The sequence below is a fragment of the Tiliqua scincoides genome, chromosome 3 (assembly GCF_035046505.1).
Source record: "Tiliqua scincoides isolate rTilSci1 chromosome 3, rTilSci1.hap2, whole genome shotgun sequence".
NCBI classification, from domain to species: Eukaryota; Metazoa; Chordata; class Lepidosauria; order Squamata; family Scincidae; genus Tiliqua; species Tiliqua scincoides.
In genome coordinates, this window is record NC_089823.1 from 79,586,929 (window position 1) to 79,605,750 (window position 18,822).

Sequence of the window (18,822 nt, forward strand, 5' to 3'; positions counted from 1 at the left end):
TATTTGGGCTAACTGTGAAGTTGTGGCTGGAACTGAAATTCCTAGCTTCTGCAAAATGTTCTGGACATGCACACAGGCTGCTTAATAAATGACTCATGGAACTTGGATTTTTCAACAGACAAGATGGAATTTGAACTCTCATGATCTCAACGGTGAAGTGCAATAACAGTAGTCCAGTGTTGCAATGGATGTGGAAGGAGCTAATGCAAATGCCAGTGAATCCCAGGGACCAGAAAGCCAGTCTCATTCAACATACATCTCAAACCCATTGATGGGTGGTAAGTAAAATTGTTGAATCTACAAAGTCAAGGGAAGAGGCTGTTCACAGTGGAGGTGGCAGGACCATAGTTCCAGTTCATAATAAGGTGTTATTTGTCTGACACAATAATTGTTTTCTGGACTTGTCCCCAGATGTGAGAATGCACTGTTAAAACTGGGGCTACTAAAATTAGTTGCATAGCTGTAAGGACAATGTTCTCCAGATGTCTCTTCTTCTCACTTTTTTCCCCTACTTCTGGAGTTATTTTTGATAGAACAATTGGCATTTGTGGTACAGCTTATTTTTCCTCCAATTAAATGATCAGTGATTTTTTTAAATTGTTGGTTTAAAAATTGGATGATTGAATAGTGTCTGTGTGTGTGAGCGAGCCGTCCAAATTAGCACAGTGAAAAGCAGTGCATTTTTTTAAAAAAGGTTGCAAACCGAAGATATTTACTAACATTTACGTGATAAAACTTCTCTTTTGCCATTTCTAAATTTTTAAGAAGCTATATTACAGGGTTATAATTCATTTATTTAAAAACATTTTTGTCCTGCCTTTCCTCTCAAATATATGGGACACCCAAGGTATCAATGAATTAAAAACATCATCACCTATTAAAATACAAATCAAAACAATGAGGCAGCAAATCAAGCATGCAACATTAGAGGCAGGGGGAGTGATAAAACAAGATGAAGCTGATCAAGACAGCAGGTTAAACCGAACAGGTAGTCACAAGGGTGGTTCCGTTCCACTTACTGTTATTTGTACAGGTTTGCAATCCTTAATGGCGTTTTTAGAAATAGAAGATTGTGCATCACGTAGCTTTTTCAGTTGATGTTCACATGGTGGTCAATTACTGTACTTGATGATCAGGGCTAGCATCTTTTGTTTTTAAATAAATAGCAGTCAGGACCCATATGGATCAGGATTGTGATGCAGAGGGAAAGCGGTTTATCCCTCCGTTCCTGCCTCAGTCCCAATCCAGGTTGGGGCTTCTCACAGTGGTTATTTGCTCCAGGAGGGAAGCTTCGATTGGCTCAATGGGTAGGGTTCTAAGCCCTTCTCTATCCCTACCATGTTGCTGATTCAGAAACAAGCAACATCACGGGGATCTCACACTGAAACCAGAATACTTTAGCTACTTATGTTTACTGAGGGCTGATTTCCAATTTGTAGGAACAGGCATGTTTGCTGTAGTTATATGGGAAACATCTGAGTGGGAATGAAAAGTATGAAAGGGATACTTGCATCCCTAAATACTTAAGTGTCACCCAGTGAAGGACACTCACTGGAAAGACTTGATTGGGCCCAGCTGCTTGGTACGTGTCTAATTTGGAAACATGTGTCTTCTATTCATGTTCTATATGGTTCTCAGAGGGAGCACTAGAGGAACTACTAGAAAATTGTCAACCTAAAGTATGATTTGGTTGCAAGTTTTAGTTTTTGACCTCAGTTCACAACTGAGGAAAGGAAAATAGCAAATAGCTTTCATTCCTTCTTTGTCCTGATCAGCTCCAGAATCCTGCTGTTTAGAACACAAAACAGAAGTTTTTTTTTTTCTAAAGCATGCCTTACTATCAGAAAAGCAGAAGTGTCCATCTGATCTGTTATGCTGTTTGCATATCCAGACTCAATGGGAGATACTAAAAAAATCAAAACTAAATCTGGCTTATGGGAAATAGGGAGCCAGGGTGTGTCCCACAACACATTTGTCTTTGGTATTGTTGTATAAATAATTATAAATTGCCCCAAAGTTGCCCTCTGTGTTAAAAGGTTGACTACAATGGACTTGCACAAGGCCGACGAACTGGAGTGAATGCATTCATTTCAAACATTGGATTTACACGCTCAGAAAGATAAGGCAGTGTAACCTGTAGACTGTAGTATGTCAAGACCATAAGTTCCCATACTTCCCAATATTGGGGGACGACAACTTCAAAGAGAATGATTCTTATCTAATCAGCGTAATTTAAGCATTCCTCAGGCAGGTGGTATCTGTTGTAAGGAAAGATCAGACATGTACTCTTCCACAGTTTGAAATGGTACAGACCCAAGAAGGTTGCATTGCTTACTGTTTTTGAGCATTCAGATTGGATCTCTCCTGGAAAATATATGTCACCTAATTAGTCAATTAACATGAAGCTTTAATTATCACCCATTAAAAGAACACACTTCCCTCAGTGTCTTCAATTCTAGCAAAGATTTAGCATCATTATGGAGGAGATGTCACAGCATACGAAAAGATGTTGTCTGGGATACCCCTACCCAGTAGTTCTAGCTGTATCATCCACACTGTAAGGAATTTGTTCCAGATGCCTTTGCTATGGAAGAAATCCCTAGTGGCAAGCTTACATTTACATCCTGCCACTCCCATTAGTGTAATGGGTAGTTGTTGGTTTTGCTTGAATCAACCTTGGAGGCATTACTGCTGAAGCAAGAATAACACTGGATTATGTTTCCGGATTGAAAACAAAATACTGATCTTGTTTTCTTAAGAAGAGACACTTTTAAAAGACATAAACTGGAACTTACTAAAAATGAACTCCTAACTGTTTGATTCTCAAGTGGTGATGGTAGGATAAGGCATTGCCTGCCTGAATTAAGCAACAGTGAAAATGATCCATTTTGATGAATTCTGTTCCAGTTTAGAAGAGAGAACTTTGATGTAACCTTTTCAATTGAACCAGTGTTGTTTTAGCCAGTGATGACTTTGATCTAATGTTGCGACTACATATGGTTGAAATGGTTAGTAATTTGATTATGCCTACAACCCCATGTGAATGTGTTTACGATCTCCTCGCTGCTTGGTTACACAATATTGTTGATCTTACAATCCCTTGTGTAACTAATACAATAGGTGGATTTTATCCTCATTTAGAACAATGCTGTGGATCCAATCTCTGGTCAGGAACCAGATTTTCTGGGGAGCTGCTTTGAGGGGAGAGTGGAGGGTTGTGGGTTTGGGTTCTCAAAGAGGATTGCTGACAAATTCCATACATACAGCTGCAGCTCCTTCAGGACCAGCCTTCTGAGATTGGCAACTGGGGATCGGAAGATATCCTCATGTGACCCAATATAAACCAGGCCAGTTGCTGATCGGGATTAATTGAGTTTTGGTTACATATTGCGGGCGTTACAGGGAAAGCACGCTTTAATGTTAACTCAGGCATCTGTTCAAAACAAAGCAGAAGCATATTCATGTTAATGGTCGCACAGATTTTCTGATGCCATTGGATGCAAACCTGGAAATGAAGATTTAGGAAGCAGTGATAAATATGACAGAATTTATGCTTCTGTCATATTTACGGCATACACTGTTTCAGCAAATCCCTTCACCAAGGGAGGTTCCTTTGTGACCATTTTTTCCCTTATAGATTAGGCCACATCTTTCCGATTATACGTGCTTCAAATGGAAGAGATCATAGTATTATGTTCCATTTGTGTTTGAACAGAATTTAACTGTACAGTGTATTTATTTATTTTTCACATTTTTATACTGCTTTTCCTCCAGGGAGCTCAGGTGGTGTACATGGTTCCTTCCCTCCTTTTGTCCTCACAAGAACCCTGTGAAGTAGGTGAGGCTGATAGTGACTGGCTCAAGGTCTTCCAGGAATCTTCATGGCTGAGTGGGGATTTGAATCTGGATCTTCCAGGTCTAAGTCCAACACTATACTTAACCTACATCATCCTGGCTCTAAGCAGACTTGGCACAGTTAGGAGAGAAGGCAGGTGGGATGCTGGAATGTGACCAGAAGGCTACAGGGTATGAGTTGTGGAACAGTGGCATAGAAAATAAGAGGGCTGAAGCTGGTGGATATGTCAGTGTTCCTCAACCAGTGCTACACATACCACTAGTGGTACTTGAGGTGGTGTCCAGTGATGCACATGGGACTCCTAGACACCTGCCTCCCAGCAGAGAGACCAGCTACGCAATGCAACAAAAAGCAGTAGGAACATTGGATCAGTGTTCAGAGCTCCAAGGCATGCTTTTAGTACACTTGAAAAAAGCCTCCCATCCACCCTAAGCCTCTTACTGGTGTTTGTCACATCGCATCTGGCCTCCCAACTCGGAAATAAATGGAAATGATCATCACCAGTTACTTCCAGTGGTACTTCCAATAGGTGAACCATGTAGAGTGGTACAGTGTGGGGATGAACGTTGAGAAACGCTGATCTAGGTTATCCCTGTTGAACTGTAGTTAGCCTTTTAGTTAGAAAAGAGGTGCTTTTCAACCTCTTCATAAATGACCTGGAGACAGGGTTGAGCAGTGAAGTGGCTAAGTTTGCAGACGACACCAAACTTTTCCGAGTGGTAAAGACCAGAAGTGATTGTGAGGAGCTCCAGAAGGATCTCTCCAGACTGGCAGAATGGGCAGCAAAATGGCAGATGCACTTCAATGTCAGTAAGTGTAAAGTCATGCACATTGGGGCAAAAAATCAAAACTTTAGATATAGGCTGATGGGTTCTAAGCTGTCTGTGACAGATCAGGAGAGAGATCTTGGGGTGGTGGTGGACAGGTCGATGAAAGTGTCGACCCAATGTGCGGCAGCAGTGAAGAAGGCCAATTCTATGCTTGGGATCATTAGGAAGGGTATTGAGAACAAAACGGCTAGTATTATAATGCCGTTGTACAAATCGATGGTAAGGCCACACCTGGAGTATTGTGTCCAGTTCTGGTCGCCGCATCTCAAAAAAGACATAGTGGAAATGGAAAAGGTGCAAAAGAGAGCGACTAAGATGATTACGGGGCTGGGGCACCTTCCTTATGAGGAAAGGCTACGGCGTTTGGGCCTCTTCAGCCTAGAAAAGAGACGCTTGAGGGGGGACATGATTGAGACATACAAAATTATGCAGGGGATGGACAGAGTGGATAGGGAGATGCTCTTTACACTCTCACATAATACCAGAACCAGGGGACATCCACTAAAATTGAGTGTTGGGCGGGTTAGGACAGACAAAAGAAAATATTTCTTTACTCAACGTGTGGTTGGTCTGTGGAACTCCTTGCCACAGGATGTGGTGCTGGCGTCTAACCTAGACGCCTTTAAAAGGGGATTGGACGAGTTTCTGGAGGAAAAATCCATTATGTGGTACAAGCCATGATGTGTATGCGCAACCTCCTGATTTTAGAAATGGGTTAAGTCAGAATGCCAGATGTAGGGGAGGGCACCAGGATGAGGTCTCTTGTTATCTGGTGTGCTCCCTGGGGCATTTGGTGGGCCGCTGTGAGATACAGGAAGCTGGACTAGATGGGCCTATGGCCTGATCCAGTGGGGCTGTTCTTATGTTCTTATGTTCTTGGGCAAGTTAACCTACAGCTTAACCTACATCTCCAAGATCAAATATGAGGTAGTGGGTACAGAGCTAAGTTTGAACCCAGAGGACCTAGGTTCAGGCTCCTGTTCAGTCATTAAGACTAATGGATGATTTTTGGCCAGTTCTTATTCTCAGATGAGCAGACTGTAGGCAATTTTTATGAATGCCATGTTGAGCTCCTTGCCAGAAGGTGAGCTACAAATGGGATTGGTTGACTACATAATTGTTGTCCGTATAAATAAGGATTAGAATCATAGAGGACCTCTAAATGAAACTGTTCAGAACAAAACATCTGAGTTTCTGATTGGACAATGGCTGCAATGTTCACCTGCAACTGTTTAGTAACTTGCCACCTTAAGAAATGGAGTTGTGGAGTAAAGAAGAAGAAACAAGTTGTGGAGTAGCTGAAGAAACAAGTAATTCAGTAAATATTTCAATTCCTGATATCTTTCTCAATATAATATTGGGGCAGCACTGATCAGCGTCCCTGGTGAATCCTTATTGCTGATTTGTATTTGCTCAGCAATTTGGTTAATTATCTCTGACAAAGCATAGGGGAAAGGAGTTTCATGTCACAAATACCTAATGAAATTTTCCATCTTTATTATCAAATTGAGCAGAAAACCACACATCACCACCATCTGGACCTTCTTTTGGGGACATTTTGAATGGCATTTCAGACTAATGCTTGTTGATCCTCGGTGTGGAAAATATATTAAGTAGATAACAAATATCATTGCACATGCCCACTTGTAAAGAACGTGGTTCTAGAAGCATATTACAATAGCTACATTTCTGATCATAAACAGGAGTCATGAAAAATGCAGTTCTCCTAGCTCTGTTAACACAAAACTAAAAATCAAAATACAGCCTTAAATGTAATGTAATTATGGACATTACGTTAGCACAGCAACAGCAGCCCATGCTAATTGAAAAGTCATTTCTTAATTTGGAATCTACCTTGCCAGATACACCTGTTTAGGAGAAAAGCAGGGTATGTATGTATGAATGTATAAATAAATAAATGTTCAGTCCAGTGCATTTTCTTTTACGTTTGTTCTCTCTGCTGTTTGCCCCTTAAAGAGTTTATTTTGGGTTCCTTCCTCATGTCAAAAGGAGATAAAGAAACAAAGTCATCTGTAAGATTTCAACCCCTCATTTGTTGACCTCAGATAAGAATGCTTTCTTGTAAAAAATTTTCTGGATCTATATGATTATGCTTCAGCAAGTACCAAATGAAGAGTTTCTATAGGTCAGAAGCCTAGTTTGATCTATGAATTTTATAGTGTGTTGTTTATATCTTCATTACTTCCTTGTCAGCGAATGATTATTTGAAGCAAGAGTTTGAATTGTTTCTTAAAGACAGAGGCAAAGATATGAGTGTTAATCATAACCTTTTGTACAACAGACTTAAAACTTTGTTATATCAGCACATCATGCGGTTAGTATGGTGTGCAACAACAGCTACATTGATGCAAAAGCATGTAGTTTCATTTCAACGTTGACAGTAATTGTTTACTTACTCAAAGGGCAGCATCACGGATTGACCAGTTTGAACACTGCTGAGCACTCATGTCCATCCATCAGAGGGTCCTTCTGACTAGGTCAGCACCTGAACTCCCCAGTACGACTGGCTGTGGCAACATAAGTTGGCTGAGGGACTCATGCTGTCGTGTGTGTCTGGCACTGCCATGAGAGTGACACCCCCCCCCCCAGAGTTCCCTAAATTATTGTAGGAATTCGATTGAATTCTCCCATTGATTTTCCCTCATTCAGTGCAATCCATTGACTGCTGTCTGCTCTGATAGGAAGCTGAGAGGAGGAATTCAGAGCTCAAGACTCTAGCGGCCAATGGGGGCCTTTGCCTGAGCCACCTGGCACCAGTTCTAGCTGGTGACATACGTGCGCAAATGTTTCAGTTCTGAGTCTGAATCTTACAAAGAAAAAGAGTTGGAAACGTTGCCTTCAGTATATATGGTATGTTTGTTATATCTTTAACCAACATAGAAAAAGGACATTGGTTTACAGGAGCAAGCTATAGGCCTGCATATAAAAGGAAAAGGAAGTCCTGCTTGTGCAATCCACCCGCCCCCTTTCTAAGCAGTGGACAAATTGTGTGGGTATGGCCTACCCACAAAGGAATGTATGCCCTTAAGGTATGGTTCGTGTTCAAGATTCTGCAGGTGATGTCAGAGAGCACAAGAGCCTGAAACTTGCTTCCACATCCTGCCCTGATCGTAACCTACACATCTCTGGGTTAAATCCTACCATAGTTCCATTGGTGGCAGTGGAAGAATTAAGCTCCCTCATGGAAATAATTTGGATTTAAAAATGGCTACCTTGTGCCTGTTACAAGTATTGTCTGAGAGGGGAAAAAGTGACCCGTGAAGAGGAGAATAAAGCAATTGATTGATAGGAATGACTGTTCCAGGTATAGGGAGTAGCATGTCAAAAGCTGGGAGCAAGTAGTGCTGTGATTGACTGTAAAACCCATTATCTGTTTCCCTGGTAGGTGATGTATTTTGGACTTTTCTTCTGTTAAGCTAGTCTGAGATAAGGTTGACCGGTGAAGTAATGTATCACAATTTATTTTGTTTGTTGAAGTAGGGATGAAATAATCATGTTTAAACACTCCGATATCCAAGCATTTCAAAGTCCTATTAGGCAGTAGGGGATCTACTGAGCTCCTTTCCATCAACCAAGTGCAGATTGCATCCTTATTTCCAAACATCCTTATGACTGCATCCTTATTTCTCCCTTTATGCAGACGTTGTTTCTGACTGGTCTCCTTTACACGATGCCTCCATTCATGGGCGCCTGCTCGCTCTGAAGAAACTCATCAATCAGGTATTATTCTATTAGGGAGATAAACATGGTGCTTGCCTTGCTAATTAAGCCTTTGGCTGACACTCTGTTTAATGTGGTAACAAGAATTTGACACGTGCTTTGACCTTCAGGAGAAATATCATTCCAAAGAAAGATAATTTTGCAGGAGAAAATTGTTGCAAGAGTTGAGATAAAACTTGCAGTGGGGAAGGGGAAAAGGCACTTTCTGATCTCTGTACATAGAATGGTGATTATATGTCTCACTCCTGCCAAGGGCCATTGACAACAATGTGAATAATTCACATGCTCTCGGAAACCACATTCCTGGAAGCCACTGAACACTGTCTGAGAAAAGAATGCTATATAAAGATGTGGCGCATGAGCAGGCCCAAATCACTCTGGGCATTTCCAGACAGGCAGTGTTTAGCCTAGAACTGTTGCGCTTTATTTGCTCACCTTTGTGGGTGTGTGTTTTCCCCATGTTTAAATCACCACATTAACTTGGCGGGGGGTGGGGGTTCAGTTCAACAGTGCAATGACTGCGGGTGCAAATGACAGTGGAGCTACTGTTTTATCTTTTGGATGGACATGGGGCATAGGACATGGGGCATGCCACAGGACAATGTGCCAGTGCAACAAGATCTATGCTGCATTCTAGATTAGTGCAACATTCTAGATTAGAAATATGAGGAGGGCTCTGGTTGATGGCAGTATAGCAATGGCAATCGGAGGTTTATAGTGACTAATCATGTGTTGCTTTGATGCAACTGTGCCTGCTTTTTTTCTTCTGCAAACCAGTACCATGTTTTAAGCAATCTCTTAGTGAAGTACATGCCGTTCCCAAGGCACAATTTTATTCAGAAATACACCTGCCTGCCCTGCAGAGGGCATCACTGTTGTACATCAGCAATTTCAATTCTGATTTTCTGGAGTGACCATTGTGTGAATCAAAGGGTGATCTGATGCCACAGACACCATTCACTTCAGTGGGACTTGTGCCACTAGAACAATGTCAACCAGCTTGCCTAATACCAAGGCTAGATAGCGTGCTTTAACAATCAAAAATATTTTTGATTCTGCAAGCATTGCAGGGTGCACTTCTAATTAGAATTTTTGTTATAACACCAGGGGACTAGTGTGAATCTTCTGACAGCTGATCGTGTTTCTCCTCTCCACGAAGCCTGCTTAGGAGGACATTCGGCTTGTGCCAGTGTCTTGTTAAAACACGGTGCCAATGTAAGTATGTACTGTACCACCTCACCCTCCTTTCTCAGCTTTGTCAGTCAACCTGCCATTGGAAAAATCCCTTCTTGTCTACAGTGAGCAGTCCATGAGACCTTGAATAAGAATTAATGTCAGAATAAGAATTAAAGATTTTGAGCCATTGCTCATCCCCCTTGTCTTGGCAGTGGGACGAGAAGCTTTGCCCAGTTCTTAGGAGTGAAGATACAAAGCTTGTGGTGGACAGAGCTACAGAGAATGGTGTTAGGGTAGATAGAGGAACTGGGTGATAGAGAGTGGAGACTGGGGATGAACTGTCGCTTATGCAAGAAATACCTGTGTGAAGCTGGAGAGTCATTGCCAGTCAGTGCAGACAATATTGAACTAAATGGTCCAACAGCATTATTCTGAAGAAGGCAGCTTCCTATGCAGGGCCTATAAGATTGCTGACAGGGAGGGCAAAAAAATAGCAGAAGAATATCGCTGAGAATCCTGAGGCACTGTAAGGTGGTAAGTTATGCAAACTAATCCGCCTGAGGGAAATTGGGATGGAAATGGCACCGGCAGCCTTGCTAACAGTCGAAAGGGGTCAAAACACTGCTAGGAGCTTCTATGAGAAGGGAGATTGGCTTTGAGGAGCAGAGATCAAACTGTGGCTGACCTGAGATGTCGCTTGGGTAGTCATTTTGCAAGTATGATGACAGAGTATAGACATTCCAACTGTCTCCTTAGAAACAAGCACTTTTATGGGGGCAGGGGATGGGTGGGGTGATAGTAATAATAGCTAAGACCTAATAATAATAGCTAATAATATAATAATAATATTATTAATAATAATAATAGTTAATATATTAATAATATTAATAATAATTAATATAATTATTAATAATAATATTATTATTAATAATAATAGTAATAATAGCTAAGACCTTAGTTAGCTAATAATAATAATATTAATAATAATTATTATTATAATTAATATTATTATATTATATTATATTATAATATTATATAATATTATATAATAATAATAATAATTATATTATATTTATAATTTATAAATATATTATAAATATATTATATATTATAAATATATAATAATAATAATAATAATAGCCAAGACCTTAATAGCTAATAATATTATAATAATATTATTAATAATAATAGTTAATATATTAATAATATTAATAATAATAATTAATATAATTATTATTAATAATATTATTATTAATAATAGTAATAATAGCTAAGACCTTAGTAATAATAGCTAAGTTGCAAATTGCAGTGTTGTCATTTCAATAAAGTTGTGGCCCTACTTCAACATGTATATATTGCCTCATGTCTTCAATGGTGGCAAAAAGAGCTCATATCTTCCTGGAAGCTATCCACTTTGTGGGGAAAAGCTATGGTTACTTAGTAGTGAGCAAAGCACATTCTGCTCAGAAATGTGCTCTTCTTGGGTCTTAGTCCTACTGTTTGAAACAGGATCTAAGGTCCTGTTACCTGGAATTTAAAGTTAGATTTGTGATATTTTTTGGATTAACCAAAAACCTTACACTTTGGGCCAGTAAATTTCCTTGAGGCAAGATGGCTATTTTTAATATTTGCCTGACTTTCGTTCAAAAATTTCGTTTACCCCTGCTAATTGGGTAAGAGGCACTTTTTCAAGTGGGTGCTCCTTTTTTTAGCAGGGGGAGAGTAACTGGCCCACCTCACCCCAGCACTGTCTGTTCTAGTGGCTGTCTGCTGGTATTCATTTGCATATTTTTAGATTGTGAGCCCTTTTGGGACAGGGAGCCATTTAGTTATTTGATTTTTCTCTGTAAACCGCTTTGTGAACTTTTAGTTGAAAAGCGGTATATAAATACTGTTAATAATAATTAATAATAATAAAATTCCACTGCATTAAAAAAAACAACACACCACCACCAATAGCATTCTATTGCTGGGTCTCTTCCTTTCAGGTAAATGGGACTACTATAGACTGGAATACACCTTTGTTCAATGCTTGTGTCAGTGGCAGCGTGGACTGCTTAAATCTGTTACTGCAACATGGAGCCAGCCCACATGAAGTTTGTGACCTGGCATCACCTATCCACGAAGCTGCTAAGAGAGGTACATTTGCCAGCAGACATGCATTTATTTCATGGTAACAAGAGTTTTGCAGTTGAAACAAAGGTTGAAATCCTACACGCAATATCCTCAGAGAGAACAGCCCTTTGTGTAACCAGCTTGCCTATGATAACTCTTTGCACTTTTTGACCACATGGAATTTCAGTGTAGGTTTTCTACATCCAAGGGCTGAAGTAGACATAACAAGAAATGCATAATTGTATTTCTGTTTTTTAAAACTGGTTTTAAAAAGAGTACATGGGGGTCCTGATCTAGAAAGTTGCAGAAAGTTTTTTTTAAGTCCTTTCCCCCCCTGTACCACTTCCAGTCACCCTCCCCACTCACCTGCTAGTTGCCTTGAGAGGAAAAAAATATGGGTACCCATTTGGTCATACTCAGTGGATCATCCAAAGAACCATCCCATTCTGTTGATATGACTCTAGGGATGGCCAGGAAGGAAGGCGATAGTGGAAAACAGGTATTGTGGGAAAATCATTGTGCAGAAGCAGCTCCCCTCCTTTCCATCCCACAAAACAGATTTATCAAAGTTGAGCAGCAAAGAGTAAAGGATGACCTGAAAGAGAGAGGATGGAACTACAGTTATTTAAAAATGACTCTGCCAATTTGTGACTGCTGAGTGTTCGAGTTTCCAAGTTTCAGTCATCCACTGGCCTTAATTTGATTTTTAATTAACTGCTATAATCCTTTCAAGGTCATACTGAATGTGTGAAATCCCTTGTATCTCATGGAGTCAATATTGACCACAACATAAAGCACCTTGGTACTCCACTCTATGTCGCTTGTGAGAACCAGCAAGTGGACTGTGCCAAAAAATTACTGGAGTCAGGTAATTTTTTTAAAAAAGTTATTTTGTTTAAGGTAACTGTGAATGTTGTCTGCCAACTCAACATTCTGTTATTTGTATACTTCAGGCCCCAGTCTTCAGGCCCCAGTCTTTCCAGTGCCAATGCAGTCATGCCAACAGGGCGTGCGCTACTTCCTGCAGTGGGACAGCAGTCATGGAGGCTTCCTCAGGGTAAGGGAATGTTTGTTGCCTTGCCTTGGGGCTGCATTGCAGCTGCATCAACACTGGAAAGTTGGGTGGGATTGGGCCCTCAGTCTTAAAACACTTGACTGTTGTGTGTGGTAGGGCACAGGAGTCTTGCTAGTGATTTTCAAAATCAGGGATGTGCTATTGGTGGCCTGAGGCTAGGATCTAGTCCACAAAGCAATTTCCTCTAGTCCTTGGCAGCCCTACCCAATTTTAACCACGCAGTGTTGAACATGCTGCTCAAGGTTTGACTAAGAAGAAAAAGAAAATTGTTTTTCAGAGCTGTGTATACGAGAGATTCTTCACAATGTCACCTCTTCCTGAGGCTTTGGTATGTATCAGATCCTGGAAAGTGAACTACTCTATCCTCAATCGACTACAAAGCTAACGCAAGTCTGCACTGTTAGTGCCTGCACTGTTAGATTGAATCAGACCTTACTTGAGCAATACTGACTTTTTCTAATTATCTGTTGGGCAGTTGAGGTAGATATCTTGTTGGCATTCCAGGAGCTACCCAGAAAACTTTTGTTTTATTGTGCTGTATTAACATTGTTCCTACATGACCAGGAAAATTATCTTCTGTCACAATGCAAACACTTGCACATGTGTCATATTTTGTAGCATTTTCCCCACTCTTGCATCCTAGTATATTAAATACGAATGACATGGGCATCCATACTTGGCAAGTTTGGTTGCCCTGTTAGAAGAAATCTTACAGATGATCATGCTTTACTCATACCTCTATAAACCCTAGTATTTTGCTTTATTTGCTTTTGTTTTGCTTGATTTGATTCTAAGTTTCTCTGTTCTTCCTTCCCATCCTCACCCACCTATTGAAGAGATTTGGGTACTCTGATCTCCTCCAACTGTTTTCTTATTTCATTCATAGAAGGCATCTCAGTGTCTCATCATGGGCCAATATACCCTATACCAGGGGTGTCGAATTCATTTCATACCGAGGGATGATTGACATTCATGATGCCAGCTAAGGGCCGGAAGTGATGTTGTTAGGCAGGAAGTGATGTCATTAAACAACTCATAACCAAAAATAAGCACTTTTTCTCACTTAGGAATTCATTAACTACAAATGACAGAAGAGAAAACATGCCAATCTTTTATCATATTTCAAGATATGGGAGAGCCCAATTTTCGTGAGGGCTGCCCTTTTAGCAGTAACACCTCAGCACTGCTCAGCAGCTGAGGGCCGAGCCTGAGGGCCAGATAAAAAGCTTCCGCAGGCCACATCCGGCCCCCGGACCTTATGTTTGACACACCTGCCCTACACCCTAGTTCTAGGAAATATACCCTAGATTTCTTCAGGCAATGCTAAAAGCAGTCACTCTCATACTGTAAGCAAAGAAATAATACCATAAAGGAGAAAAAACTGTGATGTGAAAATTTCCCATGCAAAATATCTAAGGCTGCAATCCTAACCGCACTTTCCTTTGAGTAAGCCCCACTGAACAAAATAGAACTTACTTCTGAGTAGACCTGGTTAGGATTGTGCTCTAACTTATTAACAGATCCTAAAGCAGGGGTGCTCAAACTTTCAACTTTAGGGATGCTGGACCTTTAACAAGTGTATAGAAGAGAGAATTTCAGCAGGTGCAGCTTGTCATCTGTGGGATGACAAGTTGCACCTGCTGAAATTCTCTCTTCTACACACTTGTTAAAGGTCCAGCATCCCTAAAGTTGAAAGTTTGAGCACCCCTGTCCTAAAGCATCTAGCCACATTGCTGCCATTGAAATTATTAAGATTATCTTTTAACAGGTTGGCTTGTTGACTAGAACATGGTTATCTTCTCTTAGAGGTGACCATGGCCTATGTAAATATACCACACTCCCATACATATACACCCACTGTCAGTCCTTCCCCCTCTCCTGACGTAATCTGTAGTACAGAGTGTTCTCTGCTTTTCATACTGACTAAGGTACTAGGATTCCCAATTTTCTTAAGGCTGCTAGAAGTGGTTCCTTGTCTTACAGTGAAAAAAAACAGGCAGTGTCTTCTAAGTGACAGGGAATTCTGAAGGAATCCATGCAAAACAATTGAGCTGGGTACGGTTGCCACATTGAGAGACTCACATCTATGAATCAAACCACAGCCAGTACTCCAGTTTGCTCAAAAGTTGTTTTTGCTCTCTAGATTCCCTTACTGTGCATGCTTCCCTACCATCTCATTGATGATTCACCTCAGAATGGCGAGGTGGCCTATTTTTGTTGGTTTATTACAGATCCTTGTTGCATCACCTGAATGCAAACCATTGCTTAAAACCACAATCTTTTAAGAACATCTCTCCTCCAACCCTAATTGGAAGCTGATCCACTTGCCCTTCTGAGCACACCTTGCAGAGGCATGGTGAACCCGTGGAGCACCGCAGGGGTGGCTAACCTCCCCCCGCACGGGGTTTTGCTACTGCAGAGAGTGACAGTTTCCAAGGCTCCTCAGCGGTGAGGATTTGTACATATACAGGCTTGAAGCCAGTTTAAATTAAAACTAAAATAATTAATCTACAGGCTTGGGGGGAGATGGTGCGATCATGAAACTGACACGATTCAATGAACAAGCGTTCACAAAATAGTAAATGGGAAAGTCTGACTCTTATTTGTTTTAACCTTCTTCTTTTCTGTCTTTTCTTTCCTTCCCAGGAGCAAGTGCGAATGGCGGGAAAGGTCTGGATTCTCCTCTCCATGCAGCTGCTCAAAATTCCAATGCTGACTTGGTGCACTTACTCATTGACTTTGGAGCAAACATGAGAGCTCTGAATGCTGAGGGCAAAAAGCCAGCAGAGCTGATTCCACCAAAGAGCACGTTAGCCCAGATATTTCTGCAGAGAGAAGGTGCCCGTTAACCTTTGTTTCTTTCAAATTATATAAAGAAACCGAAGCAGGTTTTGAAAGGACAGGGGTAGCTTTTTCTTCTTATCATTTTATTAACCTTGCCAGTGCCAGTGTTTGTCAGTTATGACTGCCGTTGCTCCAGTTTGGGCCTGAAGTTATAAAAGTCAGTGGGAATGCACTTGAAGATTGGTAGACATGGATGTTGAGGCTGGGACCTGGAACTCTGAGACCTTAATTATTAATATATTACAACTGGGTTCTTTTTTTGGAGGGGGCAATACTAGTATCTGTTCCTGTGCTAATAGATTTACTAACATGACACAGAAATGAGTTCAGTGAGAAAGTGCTGAGCAAAAGGGAAAAAAAAACTTTTGTACAATGTAGGTTCTAGTTGGTGTTAACACCTACCAAGTAAAAGTACATATGTCCAAACAGACATTTTCACATATTACGGTGTACACCTGCATATATAGGAGTTTTTTCTATATTAGTGAACATGTCGCATATGAAAGCAACCAAAGATTTGCGTCATAGGCCTATAATGCCATGCATCTTACGTGGACAACATTGTTTTACCAGTGTGAGACCATTTAATCCCAAAGACTTAAATAAAAGATTATATATAGCCTACCTCTTGCTATCTGTTTATCATTATTATGCATTAATGAAATACTTTGAAGGCCACAAACATAAATATCACTGAGGAAAGGATTTGAAAAGCTCTGTTAACCACATTTTATTGTCAAACATTGTAAAATACCTAATGTTCGTCTCACCACTTGGAGAAAAATTAATACAACTGCTAATGAGAGCAAAATGGTGGTTATGAAAGACTGTGCTGTTCAGTTCAATAATAAGATTTTCAGCTTCTGGATAAGTTTGTGACCATCTGGTTTTTATATTGCAGTTTGTGCTGTGTATTCAAATAAACTCTTACAAGCACTTGGCTATTATTTTGTATACTCCCATGTTTTACACCCACCCACCCACACACACACATACTTTCCACATATGGTCTTGGGGATTGATTGTCCTTCTGCTGGAGGAATTGTCAGAATGAAGAAAAATGTTGAATGACAGGACATTGGGTTTGGAAGTACTAAGATCGTGCATGTGCTGGCACCCAAAATGTGCTATATAAAATACTTTGATTTTTTAAAAGGCTTTTTAAGGTTTGGAGCATGTGCTGTGCCTACCCTGAGAATCTGTATAATATCTGAGGTTGGGAAAGCAATGCCTGGGTAGCAGCCTAGAGCACAGTTGGCCTTCCCTATTGCATGACGCTCGGTTGCTTGAGTTACTTACACATCTCTGCTCTAATTACACAGTTATGTTTCCACTGTGCTTTGCTGGAAGCTACTGATTGGGCAAGTTCCTCAGCAGGGAGTGTTGGAGAGGCTCTGCCCTATGACCCAAGTTGGACTTCAGTGGTCTTAGGGTTCCATCTGTTCTGTTTCTTGTTTTTATCAGAGGGTAAAATTGCTACCACCAATGCATATGAGAAGAGAATTCTAGTCTAGTAACAAAACTGCAAACAAATCAAACCTCAGTGAATGAAGATTTCCATTTAGCAATGGCTTTCTTAACTCAGGCTACAATCCCATACACACTTACCTGGGATGAAGTACCATTGAACTCAATGGGATGTCCTTCTAAGTAGACATGCATAGGCTTGGCTTTCAGTGTATTACTTCATTTTTGTTTAGTCTGCTTCCCTGCACTGATTTGGAGTTGACCTTCAACAATATTTCTGAGTTGGGAAGGCTAAATGCTTGAATATCCAGGTCTGGTGTGTTTTCCACTTTTGGGTGCCTGGAGAGAGCTGGGAACTCAAAGCTGTTTTGTTTAAATGCAGCCGCTCTGGGTCACTGAAAATCAAAGCTGACCTTGTTACACAGCTGCAGTTTGGAGTCCTGTGGAAAAGAGATCTGAAGTCAATAATATCTTGCTTGTTTCTTTGGCATTTTTTCTCCAGGGCCCTTGTCCTTGATGCAGTTATGCCGCCTGTGCCTAAGGAGATATCTGGGATTCAAACAGCAGCATAGAATAAGTGAACTTCTGTTACCGGATGAGCTGAAACATTTTATCCTGTATCTATAAATGTTTTGTATGCCTTTCTGGATTATTAAAGTGTTATTTTTTATGCGTGTATATTTGAAAAGTTTACAGTACAGACACCAATGCAAAGTCTTCAGTGAATCCAATCTCCTAGAAGGCTCCTAGGCTCCTGTAAGTCTTCTTTTTCATTGCATGCACAGAGCTACAGAGCTAGTTGTTATAGCAGGGACGTGTGGTGCAGGGATGGCAGGTGAGGCACAACTGCCCTGTTGTAGTCCATGGAAAAGCACTGCAGCCACCCTGCCCACTTACACTTGAGGAGGTTCTCCTTACACCCAAGAAATCAGGTGTAAGGAGAGCCTCCTCATAAGAACATAACAGCCCCACTGGATCAGGCCACAGGCCCATCTAGTCCAGCTTCCTGTATCTCACAGCAGCCCACCAGATGCCCCAGGGAGCACACCAGATAACAAGAGACCTCATCCTGGTGCCCTCCCTTGCATCTGGCATTCTGACATAACCCATTTCTAAAATCAGGAGGTTGCGCATACACATCATGGCTTGTAACCCGTAATGGATTTTTCCTCCAGAAACTTGTCCAATCCCCTTTCAAAGGCATCCAGGCCAGATGCCATCACCACATCCTGTGGCAAGGAGTTCCACAGACCAACCACACACCGAGTAAAGAAATATTTTCTTTTATCTGTCCTAACTCTCCCAACACTCCATTTTAGTGGATTTCCCCTGGTTCTGGTATTATGTGAGAGTGTAAAGAGCATCTCTCTATCCACTTTATCCTTCCCATGCTTAATATTGTATGTCTCAATCATGTCCCCCTCAGGCGCCGCTTTTCTAGACTGAAGAGGCCCAAACGCCGTAGCCTTTCCTCATAAGGAAGGTGCCCCAGCCCAGAAATCATCTTAGTCGCTCTCTTTTGCACCTTTTCCATTTCCACTATGTCCTTTTTGAGATGTGGCTCAGCCTCCTCGGATGTAAGGAGGGCCTCCTTAAGTGTAAGCAGGAAGTGCAGCTTTGGTACTTTTCCATGGACTACAACAGGATGGTTCTGCCTCACCTGCCACCCCTGCATCACACATCCCTGTGTTATAGATAGTTTTGTAATAAATATTGTT

The 18,822-nt window shown here is 41.0% G+C and overlaps 1 protein-coding gene across 1 annotated transcript; it reads left to right on the forward strand.

The window, feature by feature from the left end:
* Window positions 1–17,731, forward strand: ASB9 (ankyrin repeat and SOCS box containing 9). The gene is made up of 7 exons (XM_066620546.1): window positions 1–278; window positions 8,348–8,427; window positions 9,535–9,642; window positions 11,592–11,742; window positions 12,452–12,586; window positions 15,440–15,631; window positions 17,607–17,731. Exons 1-7 carry the CDS (start codon window positions 185–187, stop codon window positions 17,729–17,731), a joined length of 885 nt encoding a protein of 294 aa, XP_066476643.1. The 5' UTR covers window positions 1–184.
* Window positions 17,732–18,822: the final 1,091 nt, after the last annotated feature.

What these genes read in the sequence shown, in the direction of transcription:
- ASB9 (XM_066620546.1), top strand. Translation starts at nt 185, where the DNA reads ATGGATGTGGAAGGAGCTAATGCAAATGCCAGTGAATCCCAGGGACCA. An exon ending in CTCAAACCCATTGATGGGTG is followed by an intron (nt 279 to 8,347) that starts GTAAGTAAAATT and finishes CCCTTTATGCAG; the next exon opens with ACGTTGTTTCTGACTGGTCT. An exon ending in TGAAGAAACTCATCAATCAG is followed by an intron (nt 8,428 to 9,534) that starts GTATTATTCTAT and finishes TTATAACACCAG; the next exon opens with GGGACTAGTGTGAATCTTCT.